General features: G+C 49.4%; 1 protein-coding gene across 1 annotated transcript in view; it reads right to left on the reverse strand.

Moving 5' to 3' along the window:
* Positions 1-15,127, reverse strand: part of pnhd (pinhead) — a 79,100-nt gene extending 63,973 nt beyond the window's left edge. The window contains exons 1-3 of the mRNA XM_070860683.1: positions 15,058-15,127; positions 14,610-14,699; positions 11,842-11,984 (exon numbers count right to left, since the gene is read on the reverse strand). Coding sequence (XP_070716784.1) covers positions 11,842-11,984; positions 14,610-14,699; positions 15,058-15,127 — 303 coding nt within the window. The remainder of the gene's footprint in view (positions 1-11,841; positions 11,985-14,609; positions 14,700-15,057) is intronic.
* Between the last annotated feature and the right edge of the window lie 1,789 nt (positions 15,128-16,916).

Raw genomic sequence — 16,916 nt, forward strand, 5'->3', positions numbered from 1 at the left:
TCAGACACGAACAGACTGCCCCCATCTCAGACAGCCCCTATCTCAGACACTAACAGACTGCCCCCATCTCTGACACTAACAGAACGCCCCTATCTCAGACACTAAGAGACTGCCCCTATCTCAGACACTAACAGGCGGCCCCTATCTCAGACACTAACAGGCGGCCCCTATCTCTGACACGAACAGACGGCCCCTATCTCAGACACTAAGAGACTGCCCCTATATCAGGCACTAACAGACTTCCACTATCTCAGACACGAACAGACAGCCCCTATCTCAGACACTAATAGAGTGCCCCTATCTCAGACACGAACAGAGTGCCCCGATCTCAGACACTAACAGACTGCCCCGAGCTCAGACACGAACAGACTGCCCCCATCTCAGACAGCCCCCATCTCTGACACTAACAGAACACCCCTATCTCAGACACGAACAGACTGCCCCTCTCTCAGACACTAAGAGACTGCCCCGATATCAGGCACTAACAGACTGCCCCAATCTCAGACACTAACAGACTGCCTCTATCTCAGACATTAACAGACAGCCCCGATCTCAGACACTAACAGACTGCCCCTATCTCAGACACCAACAGACGGCCCCTATCTCAGACATTAACAGACTGCCCCTATCTCAGACATTAACAGACTGCCCCTATCTCAGGCACTAACAGACTGCCCCTATCTCAGACATTAACAGACTGCCCCAATCTCAGACACTAACAGACTGCCGCTATCTCAGACATTAACAGACCGCCCCCATCTCTGACACGAACAGACGGCCCCTATCTCAGACACTAACAGACGGCCCCTATCTCAGACATTAACAGACGGCCCCTATCTCAGACATTAACAGACAGCCCCTATCTCAGACATTAACAGACGGCCCCTATCTCAGACACGAACAGACGGCCCCTATTTCAGACACTAACAGAATGCCCCTATCTCAGACATTAACAGACTGCCCCTATCTCAGACATTAACAGACTGCCCCTATCTCAGGCACTAACAGACTGCCTGTATCTCAGGCACTAACAGACTGCCCCTATCTCAGGCACTAACAGACTGCCCCTATCTCAGATACTAACAGAACGCCCCTATCTCAGACATTAACAGACGGCCCCTATCTCAGACACGAACTGAATGCCCCTATCTCAGGCACTAACAGACGGCCCCTATCTCAGGCACTAACAGACTGGCCATCTCAGGCACTAACAGAACGCCCCTATCTCAGACACGAAGAAACGGCCCCTATCTCAGACACTAACAGACTGCCCCTATCTCAGGCACTAACAGACTGCCCCTATCTCAGGCACTAACAGACTGCCCCTATCTCAGGCACTAACAGACTGCCCCTATCTCAGGCACTAACAGAACGCCCCTATCTCAGACATCAATAGAGTGCCCCTATCTCAGACACTAACAGACGGCCCCTATCTCAGACATTAACAGACTGCCTCTATCTCAGACATTAACAGACTGCCCCGATCTCAGACACTGACAGACTGTCGCTATCTCAGAGACTGCCCCGAGCTCAGACACTAACAGATTACCCGAGCTCAGACACTAACAGACTGCCCCTATCTCAGGTACTCACAGACGGCCCCGAGCTCAGACACTAACAGACTGCCCCTTTCTCAGAGACTGCCCCGAGCTCAGACACTAACAGACTGCCCCTAGCTCAGACATTAACAGAACTCCCCTATCTCAGACACTAACAGAACGCCCCTATCTCAGACACTAACAGAACGCCCCTATCTCAGACACTAACAGAACGCCCCTATCTCAGACACTAACAGAACGCCCCTATCTCAGACACTAACAGACTGCCCCTTTCTCAGAGACTGCCCCAAGCTCAGACACTAACAGACTGCCCCTAGCTCAGACATTAACAGACAGCCCCTATCTCAGACACGAACAGACGGCCCCTATCTCAGACACGAACAGACTGCCTCTATCTCAGACATTAACAGACTGCCTCTATCTCAGACATTAACAGACGGCCCCTATCTCAGACATTAACAGACTGCCCCTATCTCAGACATGAACAGACTGCCCCTATCTCAGGCACTAACAGACTGCCCCTATCTCAGACACCAACAGACGGCCCCTATCTCAGACACTAACAGACTGCCCCTATCTCAGACACTAACAGACTGTCGCTATCTCAGAGACTGCCCCGAGCTCAGACACTAACAGACTGCCCGATCTCAGACACTAACAGACTGCCCCTATCTCAGGCACTAACAGACTGCCCCTATCTCAGGCACTAACAGACGGCCCCTATCTCAGGCACTAACAGACGGCCCCTATCTCAGGTACTCACAGACGGCCCCTATCTCAGACACTAACAGAACGCCCCTACCTCAGACACTAACAGAACGCCCCTATCTCAGACACTAACAGAATGCCCCTATCTCAGACACTAACAGACTGCCCCTATCTCAGACACTAACAGGCGGCCCCTAGCTCAGACACTAACTGACGGTCCCTTTCTCAGACACTAACAGACTGCCCCGATCTCAGACACTAACAGACTGCCCCGATCTCAGACACTAACAGACTGCCCCTCTCTCAGACACTAACAGACTGCCCCGATATCAGGCACGAACAGACTGCCCCTCTCTCAGACACTAAGAGACTGCCCCGATCTCAGACACTAACAGAACGCCCCTATCTCAGACACTAACAGAACGCCCCTATCTCAGACACTAACAGAACGCCCCTATCTCAGACACTAACAGAACGCCCCTATCTCAGACACTAACAGAACGCCCCTATCTCAGACACGAACAGAACGCCCCTATCTCAGACACTAACAGAACGCCCCTATCTCAGACACTAACAGAACGCCCCTATCTCAGACACTAACAGAACGCCGCTATCTCAGACACTAACAGAACGCCCCTATCTCAGACACTAACAGAACGCCCCTATCTCAGACACTAACAGAACGCCCCTATCTCAGACACTAACAGAACGCCCCTATCTCAGACACTAACAGAATACCCCTATCTCAGACACTAACAGAACGCCCCTATCTCAGACACTAACAGACTGCCCCTTTCTCAGAGACTGCCCCGAGCTCAGACACTAACAGACTGCCCCTAGCTCAGACATTAACAGACAGCCCCTATCTCAGACACGAACAGACGGCCCCTATCTCAGACATTAACAGACTGCCTCTATCTCAGACATTAACAGACTGCCTCTATCTCAGACATTAACAGATGGCCCCTATCTCAGACATTAACAATCTGCCTCTATCTCAGACATTAACAGACTGCCTCTATCTCAGACATTAACAGACGGCCCCTATCTCAGACATTAACAGACTGCCCCTATCTCAGACATTAACAGACTGCCCCAATCTCAGGCACTAACAGACAGCCCCTATCTCAGACACTAACAGAACGCCCCTATCTCAGACACTAACAGAACGCCCCTATCTCAGACACTAACAGAACGCCCCTATCTCAGACACTAACAGAACGCCCCTATCTCAGACACTAACAGAACGCCCCTATCTCAGACACTAACAGAATACCCCTATCTCAGACACTAACAGAACGCCCCTATCTCAGACACTAACAGACTGCCCCTTTCTCAGAGACTGCCCCGAGCTCAGACACTAACAGACTGCCCCTAGCTCAGACATTAACAGACAGCCCCTATCTCAGACACGAACAGACGGCCCCTATCTCAGACATTAACAGACTGCCTCTATCTCAGACATTAACAGACTGCCTCTATCTCAGACATTAACAGACGGCCCCTATCTCAGACATTAACAATCTGCCTCTATCTCAGACATTAACAGACTGCCTCTATCTCAGACATTAACAGACGGCCCCTATCTCAGACATTAACAGACTGCCCCTATCTCAGACATTAACAGACTGCCCCAATCTCAGGCACTAACAGACTGCCCCAATCTCAGGCACTAACAGACAGCCCCTATCTCAGACACTAACAGACTGCCCCTATCTCAGACACTAACATACTGTCGCTATCTCAGAGACTGCCCCGAGCTCAGACACTAACAGACTGCCCGAGCTCAGACACTAACAGACGGCCCCTATCTCAGACATTAACAGACGGCCCCTATCTCAGACACGAACAGAGGGCCACTATCTCAGACACGAACAGACTGCCCCCATCTCAGACAGCCCCTATCTCAGACACTAACAGACTGCCCCCATCTCTGACACTAACAGAACGCCCCTACCTCAGACACGAACAGACTGCCCCTCTCTCAGACACTAAGAGACTGCCCCTATCTCAGACACTAACAGGCGGCCCCTATCTCAGACACTAACAGACAGCCCCTATCTCAGACACTAACAGACTGCCCCTATCTCTGACACGAACAGACAGCCCCTATCTCAGACACTAATAGAGTGCCCCTATCTCAGACACGAACAGAGTGCCCCGATCTCAGACACTAACAGACTGCCCCGAGCTCAGACACTAACAGACTGCCCCTATCTCAGACACGAACAGACTGCCCCTATCTCAGACATTAACAGAGTGCCCCTATCTCAGACATTAACAGACTGCCGCTATCTCAGGCACTAACAGACTGCCCTATCTCAGACACTAACAGACTGCCCCTTTCTCAGGCACTAACAGACTGCCCCTATCTCAGACACCAACAGACGGCCCCTATCTCAGACACTAACAGACTGCCCCTATCTCAGACACGAACAGACTGCCCCTATCTCAAACACTAACAGACTGCCCCTATCTCAAACACTAACAGACTGCCCCTATCTCAAACATTAACAGACTGCCCCTTTCTCAGAGACTGCCCCGAGCTCAGACACCAACAGACTGCCCCTATCTCAGACACGAACAGACTGCCCCTATCTCAGACATTAACAGAGTGCCCCTATCTCAGACATTAGCAGAGTGCCCCTATCTCCGATACTAACAGACGGCCCCTATCTCCGATACTAACAGACGGCCACTATCTCCGATACTAACAGACGGCCACTATCTCAGACACGAACAGACTGCCCCCATCTCAGACAGCCCCTATCTCAGACACTAACAGAACGCCCCTATCTCAGACATGAACAGACTGCCTCTATCTCAGACATTAACAAACTGCCTCTATCTCAGACATTAACAGACGGCCCCTATCTCAGACATTAACAGACGGCCCCTATCTCAGACATGAACAGACTGCCCCTATCTCAGGCACTAACAGACTGCCCCTATCTCAGACACCAACAGACGGCCCCTATCTCAGACACTAACAGACTGCCCCTATCTCAGACACTAACAGACTGTCGCTATCTCAGAGACTGCCCCGAGCTCAGACACTAACAGACTGCCCGAGCTCAGACACTAACAGACTGCCCAAGCTCAGACACTAACAGACGGCCCCTATCTCAGGTACTCACAGACGGCCCCTATCTCAGGCACTAACAGACGGCCCCTTTCTCAGACACTAACAGACTGCCCCGATCTCAGACACTAACAGACTGCCCCTATCTCAGGCACGAACAGACTGCCCCTCTCTCAGGCACTAAGAGACTGCCCCTATATCAGACACTAACAGACTGCCCCTATCTCAGACACTAACTGACTGCCCCTATCTCAGACACTAACAGACTGCCCCTATCTCAGACACTAACAGACAGCCCCTATCTCAGACACTAACAGACTGCCCCTATCTCAGACACAAACAGAATGCCCCTATCTCAGACACTAAGAGACTGCCCCTATCTCAGACACTAACAGACAGCCCCTATCTCAGACACTAACAGACTGCCCCTATCTCAGACACAAACAGAATGCCCCTATCTCAGACACTAACAGGCGGCCCCTATCTCAGACACTAACAGAATGCCCCTATCTCAGGCACTAACAGACGGCCCCTATCTCAGACATTAACAGACTGCCTCAATCTCCGATACTAACAGACGGCCCCTATCTCAGTGGGTAACAGAACGCCCCTATCTCAGGCACTAAGAGACGGCCCCTATCTCAGACACGAACAGACGGCCACTATCTCAGACACGAACAGACTGCCCCCATCTCAGACAGCCCCTATCTCAGACACTAACAGACTGCCCCCATCTCTGACACTAACAGAACACCCCTATCTCAGACACTAACAGACTGCCCCTCTCTCAGACACGAACAGACAGCCCCTATCTCAGACACGAACAGAGTGCCCCTATCTCAGATACTAACAGAATGACCCTATCTCAGACACTAACAGACTGCCCCTATCTCAGACACTAACAGGCGGCCCCTATCTCAGACACTAACAGGCGGCCCCTATCTCAGACATGAACAGAAGGCCCCTATCTCAGACACGAACAGAACGCCCCTATCTCAGACACGAACAGAATGCCCCTTTCTCAGAGACTGCCCCGAGCTCAGACATTAACAGACTGCCTCTATCTCAGACATTAACAGACGGGCCCTATCTCAGACACTAACAGACTGTCCCTCTCTCAGACACTAAGAGACGGCCCCTATCTCAGACACAAACAGACTGCCCCTATATCAGGCACTAACAGACTGCCCCTATCTCAGACACTAACAGACTGCCCCTCTCTCAGACACTAAGAGACGGCCCCTATCTCAGACACAAACAGACTGCCCCTATATCAGGCACTAACAGACTGCCCCTATCTCAGACACTAACAGACTGCCCCTATCTCAGACACCAACAGACGGTCCCTATCTCAGGTACTCACAGACGGCCCCTATCTCAGGCACGAACAGACTGCCCCTATATCAGGCACCAACAGACTGCCCGTATCTCTGGCAATAACAGACTGCCCCTGCCTCAGACATTAACAGAACACCCCTATATCAGGCATTAACAGACTGCCCCTATCTCAGGCACTAACAGACTGCCCCTATCTCAGGCACTAACAGACTGCCCCTATCTCAGGCACTAACAGACTGCCCCTATCTCAGGCACTAACAGACTGCCCCTATCTCAGGCACTAACAGACTGCCCCTATCTCAGGCACTAACAGACTGCCCCTATCTCAGACACTAACAGACTGCCCCTATCTCAGACACTAACAGACTGCCCCTATCTCAGACACTAACAGATGGCCCCTATCTCCGACACCAACAGACGGCCACTATCTCAGACACCAACAGAACGCCCCTATCTCAGACATTAACAGTCTGCCTCTATCTCAGACATTAACAGACGGCTCCATCTCCGATACTAACAGACGGCCCCTATCTCAGACAGTAACAGAACGCCACTATCTCAGACACTAACAGAACGCCCCAATCTCAAACACTAACAGACTGCCCCTAGCTCAGAGACTGTGCCTCGCTCAGACACTAACAGACTGCCCCTATCACAGACACTTAACGGACGGCCCTTATCTCAGGCGCTAACAGACCGCCGCTGTCTTGGACACCAACAGACGGCCCCTATCTCAGACACTAACAGACGGCCCCTATCTCAGACACTAATAGACGGCCCCTATCTCAGACACTAATAGACGGCCCCTATCTCAGACACTAATAGACGGCCCCTATCTCAGACACTAATAGACTGCCCCTATCTCAGACACCAACAGATGGCCCCGATCTCAGACACTAACAGACAGCCACTATCTCAGACACTAACAGACTGCCCCGATCTGAGGCACTAACAGACTGCCCCTATCTCAGACACGAACAGACAGCCCCTATCTCAGGCACTAACAGACAGCCCCTATCTCAGGCACTAACAGACAGCCCCGATCTCAGGCACAAACATACTGACCATATCTCAGACACGAACAGATTGCCCCAACTCAGATACTAACAGACGGCCACTATCTCAGACACTAACAGACTGCCCCTATCTCAGACACTAACAGAACGCCACTATCTCAGGAACGAACAGACGGCCCCCGTCTCAGACACTAACAGACAGCCCCTGTCTCAGACACTAACAGACGGCTCCATTTCCGATACTAACAGACTGCCCATATCTTAGACATTAACAGAACACCCCTATCTCAGGCACTAACAGACTGCCCCTATCTCAGGCACTAACAGACTGCCCCTATCTCAGGCACTAACAGACTGCCCCTATCTCAGGCACTAACAGACTGCCCCTATCTCAGGCACTAACAGACTGCCCCTATCTCAGGCACTAACAGACTGCCCCTATCTCAGGCACTAACAGACTGCCCCTATATCAGGCACTAACAGACTGCCCCTATCTCAGGCACTAACAGACTGCCCCTATCTCAGGCACTAACAGACTGCCCCTATCTCAGGCACTAACAGACTGCCCCTATCTCAGGCACGAACAGACTGACCATATCTCAGACACTAACAGACGGCCCCTATCTCAGGCACGAACAGACTGACCATATCTCAGACACGAAGACGGCTCCTGTCTCAGACACTAACAGACTGCCCCTATCTCAGACACTAACAGACTGCCCCTATCTCAGACACTAACAGACGGCCCCTATCTCAGACACTAACAGACGGCCCCTATCTCAGACACTAACACACCGCCCCTATCTCAGACATTAACAGACTGCCTCTCTCTCAGACATGAACAGACAGCCCCTGTCTCAGACACTAACAGACGGCTCCATCTCAGACACTAACAGACGGCCCCCAGCTCAGACACTAACAGACGGCCCCCAGCTCAGACACTAACAGACTGCCCCTATCTCAGACACTAACAGAACGCCCCTATCTCAGGCACTAACAGACTGCCACTATCTCAGACACTAACAGACTGCCCCTATCTCAGGCACTAACAGACTGCCCCTATCTCAGGCACTAACAGACTGCCCCCGTCTCAGACACTAACAGACAGCCCCTGTCTCAGACACTAACAGACGGCTCCATTTCCGATACTAACAGACTGCCCATATCTTAGACATTAACAGAACACCCCTATCTCAGGCACTAACAGACTGCCCCTATCTCAGACACGAACAGTCTGCCCCTATCTCAGACACTGACAGATTCCGCTATCTCAGACACCAACAGACGGCCCCTATCTCCGACACCAACAGACCCCCACGATCTCAGACACGAACAGGCGGCCCCTATCTCAGACACTAACAGACGGCCCCTATCTCAGACACTAACAGAGCGCCCCTATATCAGACATTAACAGGCGGCCCCTATCTCAGACACTAACAGACGGCCCCTATCTCAGACTCTAACAGAGCGCCCCTATCTCAGACACCAACAGATGGCCTCTATCTCAGACATTAACAGACGGCTCCATCTCCAATACTAAAAGACGGCCCCTATCTCAGACACTAACAGACCCCCACGATCTCAGACACAAACAGACTGCCCCTATCTCAGGCACTAACAGACTGCCCCTATCTCAGGCACTAACAGACTGCCCCTATCTCAGGCACTAACAGACTGCCCCTATCTCAGGCACTAACAGACTGCCCCTATCTCAGGCACTAACAGACTGCCCCTATCTCAGGCACTAACAGACTGCCCCTATCTCAGGCACTAACAGACTGCCCCTATATCAGGCACTAACAGACTGCCCCTATCTCAGGCACTAACAGACTGCCCCTATCTCAGGCACTAACAGACTGCCCCTATCTCAGGCACTAACAGACTGCCCCTATCTCAGGCACTAACAGACTGCCCCTATCTCAGGCACTAACAGACTGCCCCTATCTCAGGCACTAACAGACGGACCCTATCTCAGACACTAAGAGACGGCCCCTATCTCCGACACCAACAAACGGCCCCTATCTCAGACACTAACAAACGGCCACTATCTCAGACACTAACAGACCCCCACGATCTCAGACACAAACAGACGGCCCCTATCTCGGGCACTAACAGACGGCCCCTATCTCAGGCACGAACAGACTGACCATATCTCAGACACTAACAGACGGCCCCTATCTCAGGCACGAACAGACTGACCATATCTCAGATACTAACAGACTGCCCCTATCTCAGGCACTAACAGACGGCCCCATATCAGGCACTAACAGACTGACCATATCTCAGACACGAAGACGGCTCCTATCTCAGGCACGAACAGACTGACCATATCTCAGACACGAAGACGGCTCCTATCTCAGACACTAACAGACTGCCCCTATCTCAGACACTAACAGACTGCCCCTATCTCAGACACTAACAGACGGCCCCTATCTCAGACACTAACACACCGCCCCTATCTCAGGCACTAACAGACTGCCCCTATCTCAGGCACTAACAGACTGCCCCTATCTCAGGCACTAACAGACTGCCCCTATCTCAGGCACTAACAGACTGCCCCTATCTCAGGCACTAACAGACTGCCCCTATATCAGGCACTAACAGACTGCCCCTATATCAGGCACTAACAGACTGCCCCTATCTCAGGCACTAACAGACTGCCCCTATCTCAGGCACTAACAGACTGCCCCTATCTCAGGCACGAACAGACTGACCATATCTCAGACACTAACAGACGGCCCCTATCTCAGGCACGAACAGACTGACCATATCTCAGACACGAAGACGGCTCCTATCTCAGACACTAACAGACTGCCCCTATCTCAGACACTAACAGACGGCCCCTATCTCAGACACTAACACACCGCCCCTATCTCAGACATTAACAGACTGCCTCTCTCTCAGACATGAACAGACAGCCCCTGTCTCAGACACTAACAGACGGCTCCATCTCAGACACTAACAGACGGCCCCCAGCTCAGACACTAACAGACGGCCCCCAGCTCAGACACTAACAGACTGCCCCTATCTCAGACACTAACAGAACGCCCCTATCTCAGGCACTAACAGACGGCCCCTATCTCAGACACTAACAGATGGCCCCTATCTCAGACACTAACAGACGGCCCCCAGCTCAGACACTAACAGACGAACCCCAGCTCAGACACTAACAGACGAACCCCAGCTCAGACACTAACAGACTGCTCCTATCTCAGACACTAACAGAACGCCCCTATCTCAGGCACTAACAGACGGCCCCTATCTCAGACACTAACAGACGGCCCCTATCTCAGACACTAACAGACGGCCCCCAGCTCAGACACTAACAGACTGCCCCTATCTCAGGCAAGAACAGACCGCCCCTATTTCAGACACTAACAGACGGCCCCTATCTCAGACACTAACAGACCGCCCCTATCTCAGACACTAACGGAAGGCCCCTATCCCAGGCTGTTGGCTGCTGCAGCTTCCTCTCCTTATATTATTGCCTGTAAATTTCCTACGCTTGTTTTGGTCCCACAGCTATAAAATCCATCAATCTGCCCAAAACCTCTGTTCTCTTACGTTGAACAGTTTCTGGTCAGAGATCAATGACCTGAAACGTTAACTCTGTTCCTCTCTCCACAGATGCTGCTGAGTGTTTCCAGCATTTTCTATTTTTATTCCAAAGCGAACTCTGTGGAGGTGAGTTTCCGCGGGTTGCTCATGATCATCCGCCCTAACCTTGGCGGAAGAGCTATCGAGACCTGTTGTGGAAATCTGGAACTCTCCCCAAAAAGCTGTTGAGGTTAGGGGTCAACTGAAAATGTCAAAACTGAGATTGATAGATTTTTGACAGAGTATTAAGCATTACAGAAGCAAGGCGGGTAGGTGGAGTTAAGATACAGATCAGCCATAATCTAATTAAATGACAGAACATGCTTGAGGGGCTGAATGGCGTACCCTTGTTCCTAAGAAACTGGAAATATTTACGTTGTTTCTCTCGGGTTTCAGTGTCCCTTTTGCCAAAGTTAGAGGATGAGCGGGAGACACCCCCACCACGGAAACTAACTCGCGTCGTTTCTTTACAAATTACCGTGTTAGTTTCAATTTTAAAGTTTCTGTGAGTTAAAATGAAGAGTGTTGTAAATAGAATCACCTCGTTTGTTCGGAGTTGTTCCAGCATTGAGAGATGTTTAGGGAATCCCAGGAATTCAGAGCTATAGTGTGCCGATGTCTGGGGGCTGCCACAGTGAGAATTACACTTCCCAATGTCCACACTGACAGGGCTGCCGGAGATATCTGCCAGGAAAAAATAGTAGCATCATGAAGGAGGAGGATGGCCTATATTTACACTATATTTGAAATAGAAATCACATCATCTAAAAAAAATCTTTTCAACTGTGCCTATTAAAAGCACCACAAGAAAGCAACAATAACTTATTTATATAGCGCCTCTACCGTCATAAAACATCTCAAGGCATACCAACAGGAGTGTTTTATGACAAAACAAATGAATTTGACACCGAGCCACAAAAGAAGAAATTAGAGAAGATGACCAAAAGCTTGGTGAAAGAGGTCAGTTTTCAGGAGCAGCTTAAAGGAGGATAGAGGCACGGAGAGGTTTAGGGAGAGAGTTCCAGAGCTTGGGGCCTAGGCAGCTGAAAGCACAGCCACCAATGGTTGAACAGTTATAATCAGGGATGCTCAAGAAAGCAGAATTTGAGGAGCGCAGATATCTTGGGGGGGTTTGTGAGGCTGAAGTAGATTAGAGATAGGGAGGGGCGTGGCCATGGAGGGATTTGTAAACAAGGATGAGAATTTTGAAATCAAGGCATTGTTTAACCGGGAGCCAATGTAGGTCAGCGAGCACAGGGGTGATGTGATGTGTGAATGGGACTTGGTGTGAGTTAGGACATGGGCTGCCGAGTTTTGGATGACCTCAAGTTTACGTAGTGTAGAACATGGGAGGCCAGCCAGGAGTGCATTGGAGTAGTCAAGTCTAGAGATAATACAGGCATGGATGAGGGTTTCAGCAGCAGATGGCTGAGGCAGGGGCGGAGACGGGAGATGTTGCGGAGGGGGAAATAGGCAGTGTGGAATTAATCAAAAAGAAGAAATATAGGGGAAAGAAGTGACAGACTTGCAGAATGAGACCATTCCCACTCAACCAGAAATTAAAAGAGAGAGGGGGAAGTGGAGAGAGAGAGATTATTGATGGAAAGAGAAATTAGGTGCATTTACAGTGCAGCTACGGGTCAGAGAGAGGAAGTGAAAGTTTGGATTCCACTACCTGGCTCCTGCCAGTCCTGCCCAGACAGGTCCATCCCTGCAATGTTGACTCCTCACAGAAGCTAGCTGATCTGCTGAGTGTTTATAGCATTTTGTGTTCTGGGTTCACACTTCCAGCATCTGGAGTTTTTTGCTCTCTGTGCCCAGACAGGAGCTGTGCATTGCCAGGATACAGGCTGGGGCAGGGCTGTCACCTTACCAGTTAAACATTTAGGTATTTGGGGAAAAGTCACAACTATCTAAACAGTTAAATTGAGCCTAGGTGTGGGTTCACAACATTTTCCAGGATATCCAATGCATAGTGACCGTTTTGTAAATCAAGTTTGAGAGGCTTACGGGATCCTGGGCTTCATAAATAGAGTACAAATGTGTGGAAATTATGATGAACCTGTATAAAACACTGGTTCAGCCCCAACTGGAGTACTGTGTCCAATTCTGGGCACCACACTTTAGGAAGGATGTGAAGGCTTTAGAGAGGGTGCAGAAAAGATTTACAAGAATTATTCCAGGAATGAGGGACTTCAGTTATGTTGCTAGACTGGAGAAGTTGGGGTTGTTCTTCTTGAAGTAGAGAAGATTGAGAGGAGATTTGATAGAGGTGTTCAAAATCATGAGGGGTCTAGACAGGGTAGATAGAGAGAAACTGTTCCCATTGGATAAAGGATCGAGAACCAGAGGACACAGATTTAAGGTGATTGGCAAAAGAACCAAAGGCGACATAAACTCCTGTATTCACTGGAGTTTAGAAGGATGAGAATGGATCTCACAGAAACATAAAAATTCTGACGGGACTGGACAGGTTAGATGCAGGAATAATGTTCCCGATGTTGGGGAAGTCCAGAACCAGGGGACATAGTTTAAGGATAAGGGGTAAGCCATTTAGGACTGAGATGAGGAGAAACTTCTTCACTCAGAGAGTTGTTAACCTGTGGAATTCCCTACCGCAGAGAGTTGTTGATGCCACTTCATTGGATATATTCAAGAGGAAGTTAGATATGGCCCTTACAGCTAAAGGGATCAAGGGGTATGAAGAGAAAGCAGGAAAGAGGTACTGAGGGAATGATCAGCCATGATCTTATTGAATGGTGGTGCAGGCTCGAAGGGCCGAATGGCCTACTCCTGCACCTATTTTCTATGTTTCTGTAAGAAAAAACTTGTTTTGCACAGCGAGATCTGCAATACACTGCCTGAAGGAGTGGTGGAGGCAGATTCAATTTTATCTTTCAAAAGGGAGTTGGATAAGTATCTGAAGGAAAAATAAATGTAGGGCTACGGGGAAAGGACCGGGGAATGGGGCTAGCTGAGAGTCGGTGTGGGCAAGACGGGTCGAATGGCCTTCTTCGGTGATCCCACTGGATTTACACTCCATGGTGTCCGCTCCAGCGAGTCTTATTCCAGGCTCAGATCGAACCCTGACTCCAGATTTATACTGTCTATTTAGCATTGGTGAAAAATGAAGAATGTTCAGTACCGACACTCAATTTGCAAGTATAGATTTATCTTTAGAGAGTTAGAGGCAGAGGGAATCTGGAGATACGGGACGGATAGATTGAGCAGACTCAGTGTACATTTAGAAACAGATTATAAGAGCAAGAGGGACAGAGACTATGGAAGGCCCTTGGGATCTTCTCTAACCTTTTCCTATGAAGATATAATGAGGTTGTCTCCTGCAGCAGTGCCTCTCCTTGAACACGATGTTCCGGGGATCAGTCAGAACTCCAGCACCTACTCAGCGAGAACAATAATCATAAAATCGTTAATTGCATTAAAACTGTTTTTAAAAAATACTCAAAAATTGTTAGCTTTTTAAGCTGCAAGACAGATAGCTGAAGAATCATCCTTTGTATTCTAATAAAAGCCCTAAACGACATACAAGGCCTGTTGCAAGTCTCTTGACTGTAACGCTTAGTACCAAAAGGTGTAGTCAGCTGCCAGACAACGTTGCTCAGCTCCAACTGACTGACACCACGTAACCCCAGCCATTAATTTCTTAACCTAACTACTTTTCCTTTTAACCCCGAACATTATCGACATCTGATGTCAGCAGCGAAGGCAGAGCTGGAAGCTGCGGTAACAAAATTACCTGTCGGACCACTGGAGTGGAGGACCAGGGCAGCAAACAGACACAGGGCTCTCTCAGCCAGCCGAGACATCTTCTGACTGGCCAGGGAGATTCTCAAGTGCTATTTATGTTCGGGGACGCGGAGTGGGTGGGATGTATACTGCCGGCTACGTCCGCAGCCCTCGTTCTTCATAAGGCACCAAGCTGGCGTCGAAGCAACACGAGTAGCTGGTTCCAGACAGCCACTTCAAAGGGACTCTCTGCAAATAGGTGGAAGTGTGGGTCTGCTCGGCCCCATCGCTAGTAGAATTGGCTCTCAGTGTGTTTATTGTTTTTTTGGGCTGAGATTACTGTTTAAACACATTCTTTAATTAAGTTAAAAGCTGGCAGTGGCCACTTTGAAAGTGGGGAACTTGAAAGAATTCCCCCAACAGCTTAGCAGAGATCAGACTAGGGGGTGAGAGAGCAGGTGACAAAAAACAGCAGGAGGACGGGGCCACAAAATCCACCCACAAAAATCAAAGACTTGCCCTTATCAGTTGGAGTCTGCTGCACTTGCACTAAAATCCAGACCCAGTGTGCAGACTGAGACTCCATTTCATTGTTCCGCTCCAGACAAGTAGACATTGTTGTGCTGTTTCTGATCAACCCGAATTGTCCTTCCAAAAGGAGTTAATAACCATGCAATAACCTAAAGCAGGATCAGACCACGTCTGATTCACCAAAAGCCCTTAATCGCTCCACTATTGGTGGTCGTGCCATCAGCCGCCCAGGCACCAAGCTCTGGAACTCCCTGCCTAAATCTCTCCGCCTCTCTACCTCTCTTTCCTCCTTTAAGACGCTCCTTAAAACCTATCTCTCTGACCAAGATCTGCCCTAATATCTCCTTGTGTGGCTCAGTGTCAGATTTTGTTTTATAACACTCCTGTGAAGCTCCTTGGGATATTTTACTACGTTAAAGGTGCTATATAAATGTAAGTTGCTGTTGTGTTTTTGTTAGAGTTGCCAAATGAAGCTACTGGGATCACAAGATAATTACAGATGAAGGCGGCCATTTGGCCCATCTAAATTCATCCATCCAGAAAGATCCATTGCAGCATCCAATTATTTCTTAAATTATTCCAGGGTTTTTGTCTCCACTGGTCCGACTGGAAGTTTAATCCACACATGATCATTCTTTGTTGAAGGAGAATTTCCTGATAGGAATCCTAAAATTACTTTTTCCTAATTTGAACCCACGTCCCCTGCTTCTACTCCACAATGTATTCTAGTGCAATAGGTTTCTAGGTTTATTTATTCCATTCCTTTAACAACTGTATGCACCTCGATAAAGTCTCCTCTCAGACGCCACCTTCCTAGGCTGGAAAATCCAAAATTCTCCAATCTTCCCTCATAATTCAGACCCCTGCCACTGAGGACCAACCCCTTCGCCTGGAAATTCAACCCCACAGCACAAGTTTTTCAGATGCTACACGGCTTCCTAAGCCTCCAGTATGGCAGCAGGAAGCACACACACATTATAAGCCAGAGGTGCACCCCCCGGCCATATTGGCAAAGGCCAAAAAATGGGAGTCTAGTGCCCACGCCTGAAACAGACGTTAGGCCTTTTGCATTTGCAAATAAAAGGTTTAATGCCTGTTTGAAGGCGTTAGATTCTAACTACCTGTCCATTCTTAACACACAAGGGTAGCTTTTGGTTACGTCTGATAACAACTTGCATTTATATAGCGCCTTTAACGTAATGAAACATCCCAAGGCGCTTCACAGGAGTATTATGAGACATAAAATTTGACACTGGTTTAGACCATTGTATCGTGTTATGCAAAGCCTGTTCTGATGGACCGACATTACATGAAGATCAGAACCAAGCAGCTGTATAA

The sequence above is a fragment of the Pristiophorus japonicus genome, chromosome 18 (genome assembly GCF_044704955.1).
Source record: "Pristiophorus japonicus isolate sPriJap1 chromosome 18, sPriJap1.hap1, whole genome shotgun sequence".
In the NCBI taxonomy this organism is placed as follows: Eukaryota; Metazoa; Chordata; class Chondrichthyes; family Pristiophoridae; genus Pristiophorus; species Pristiophorus japonicus.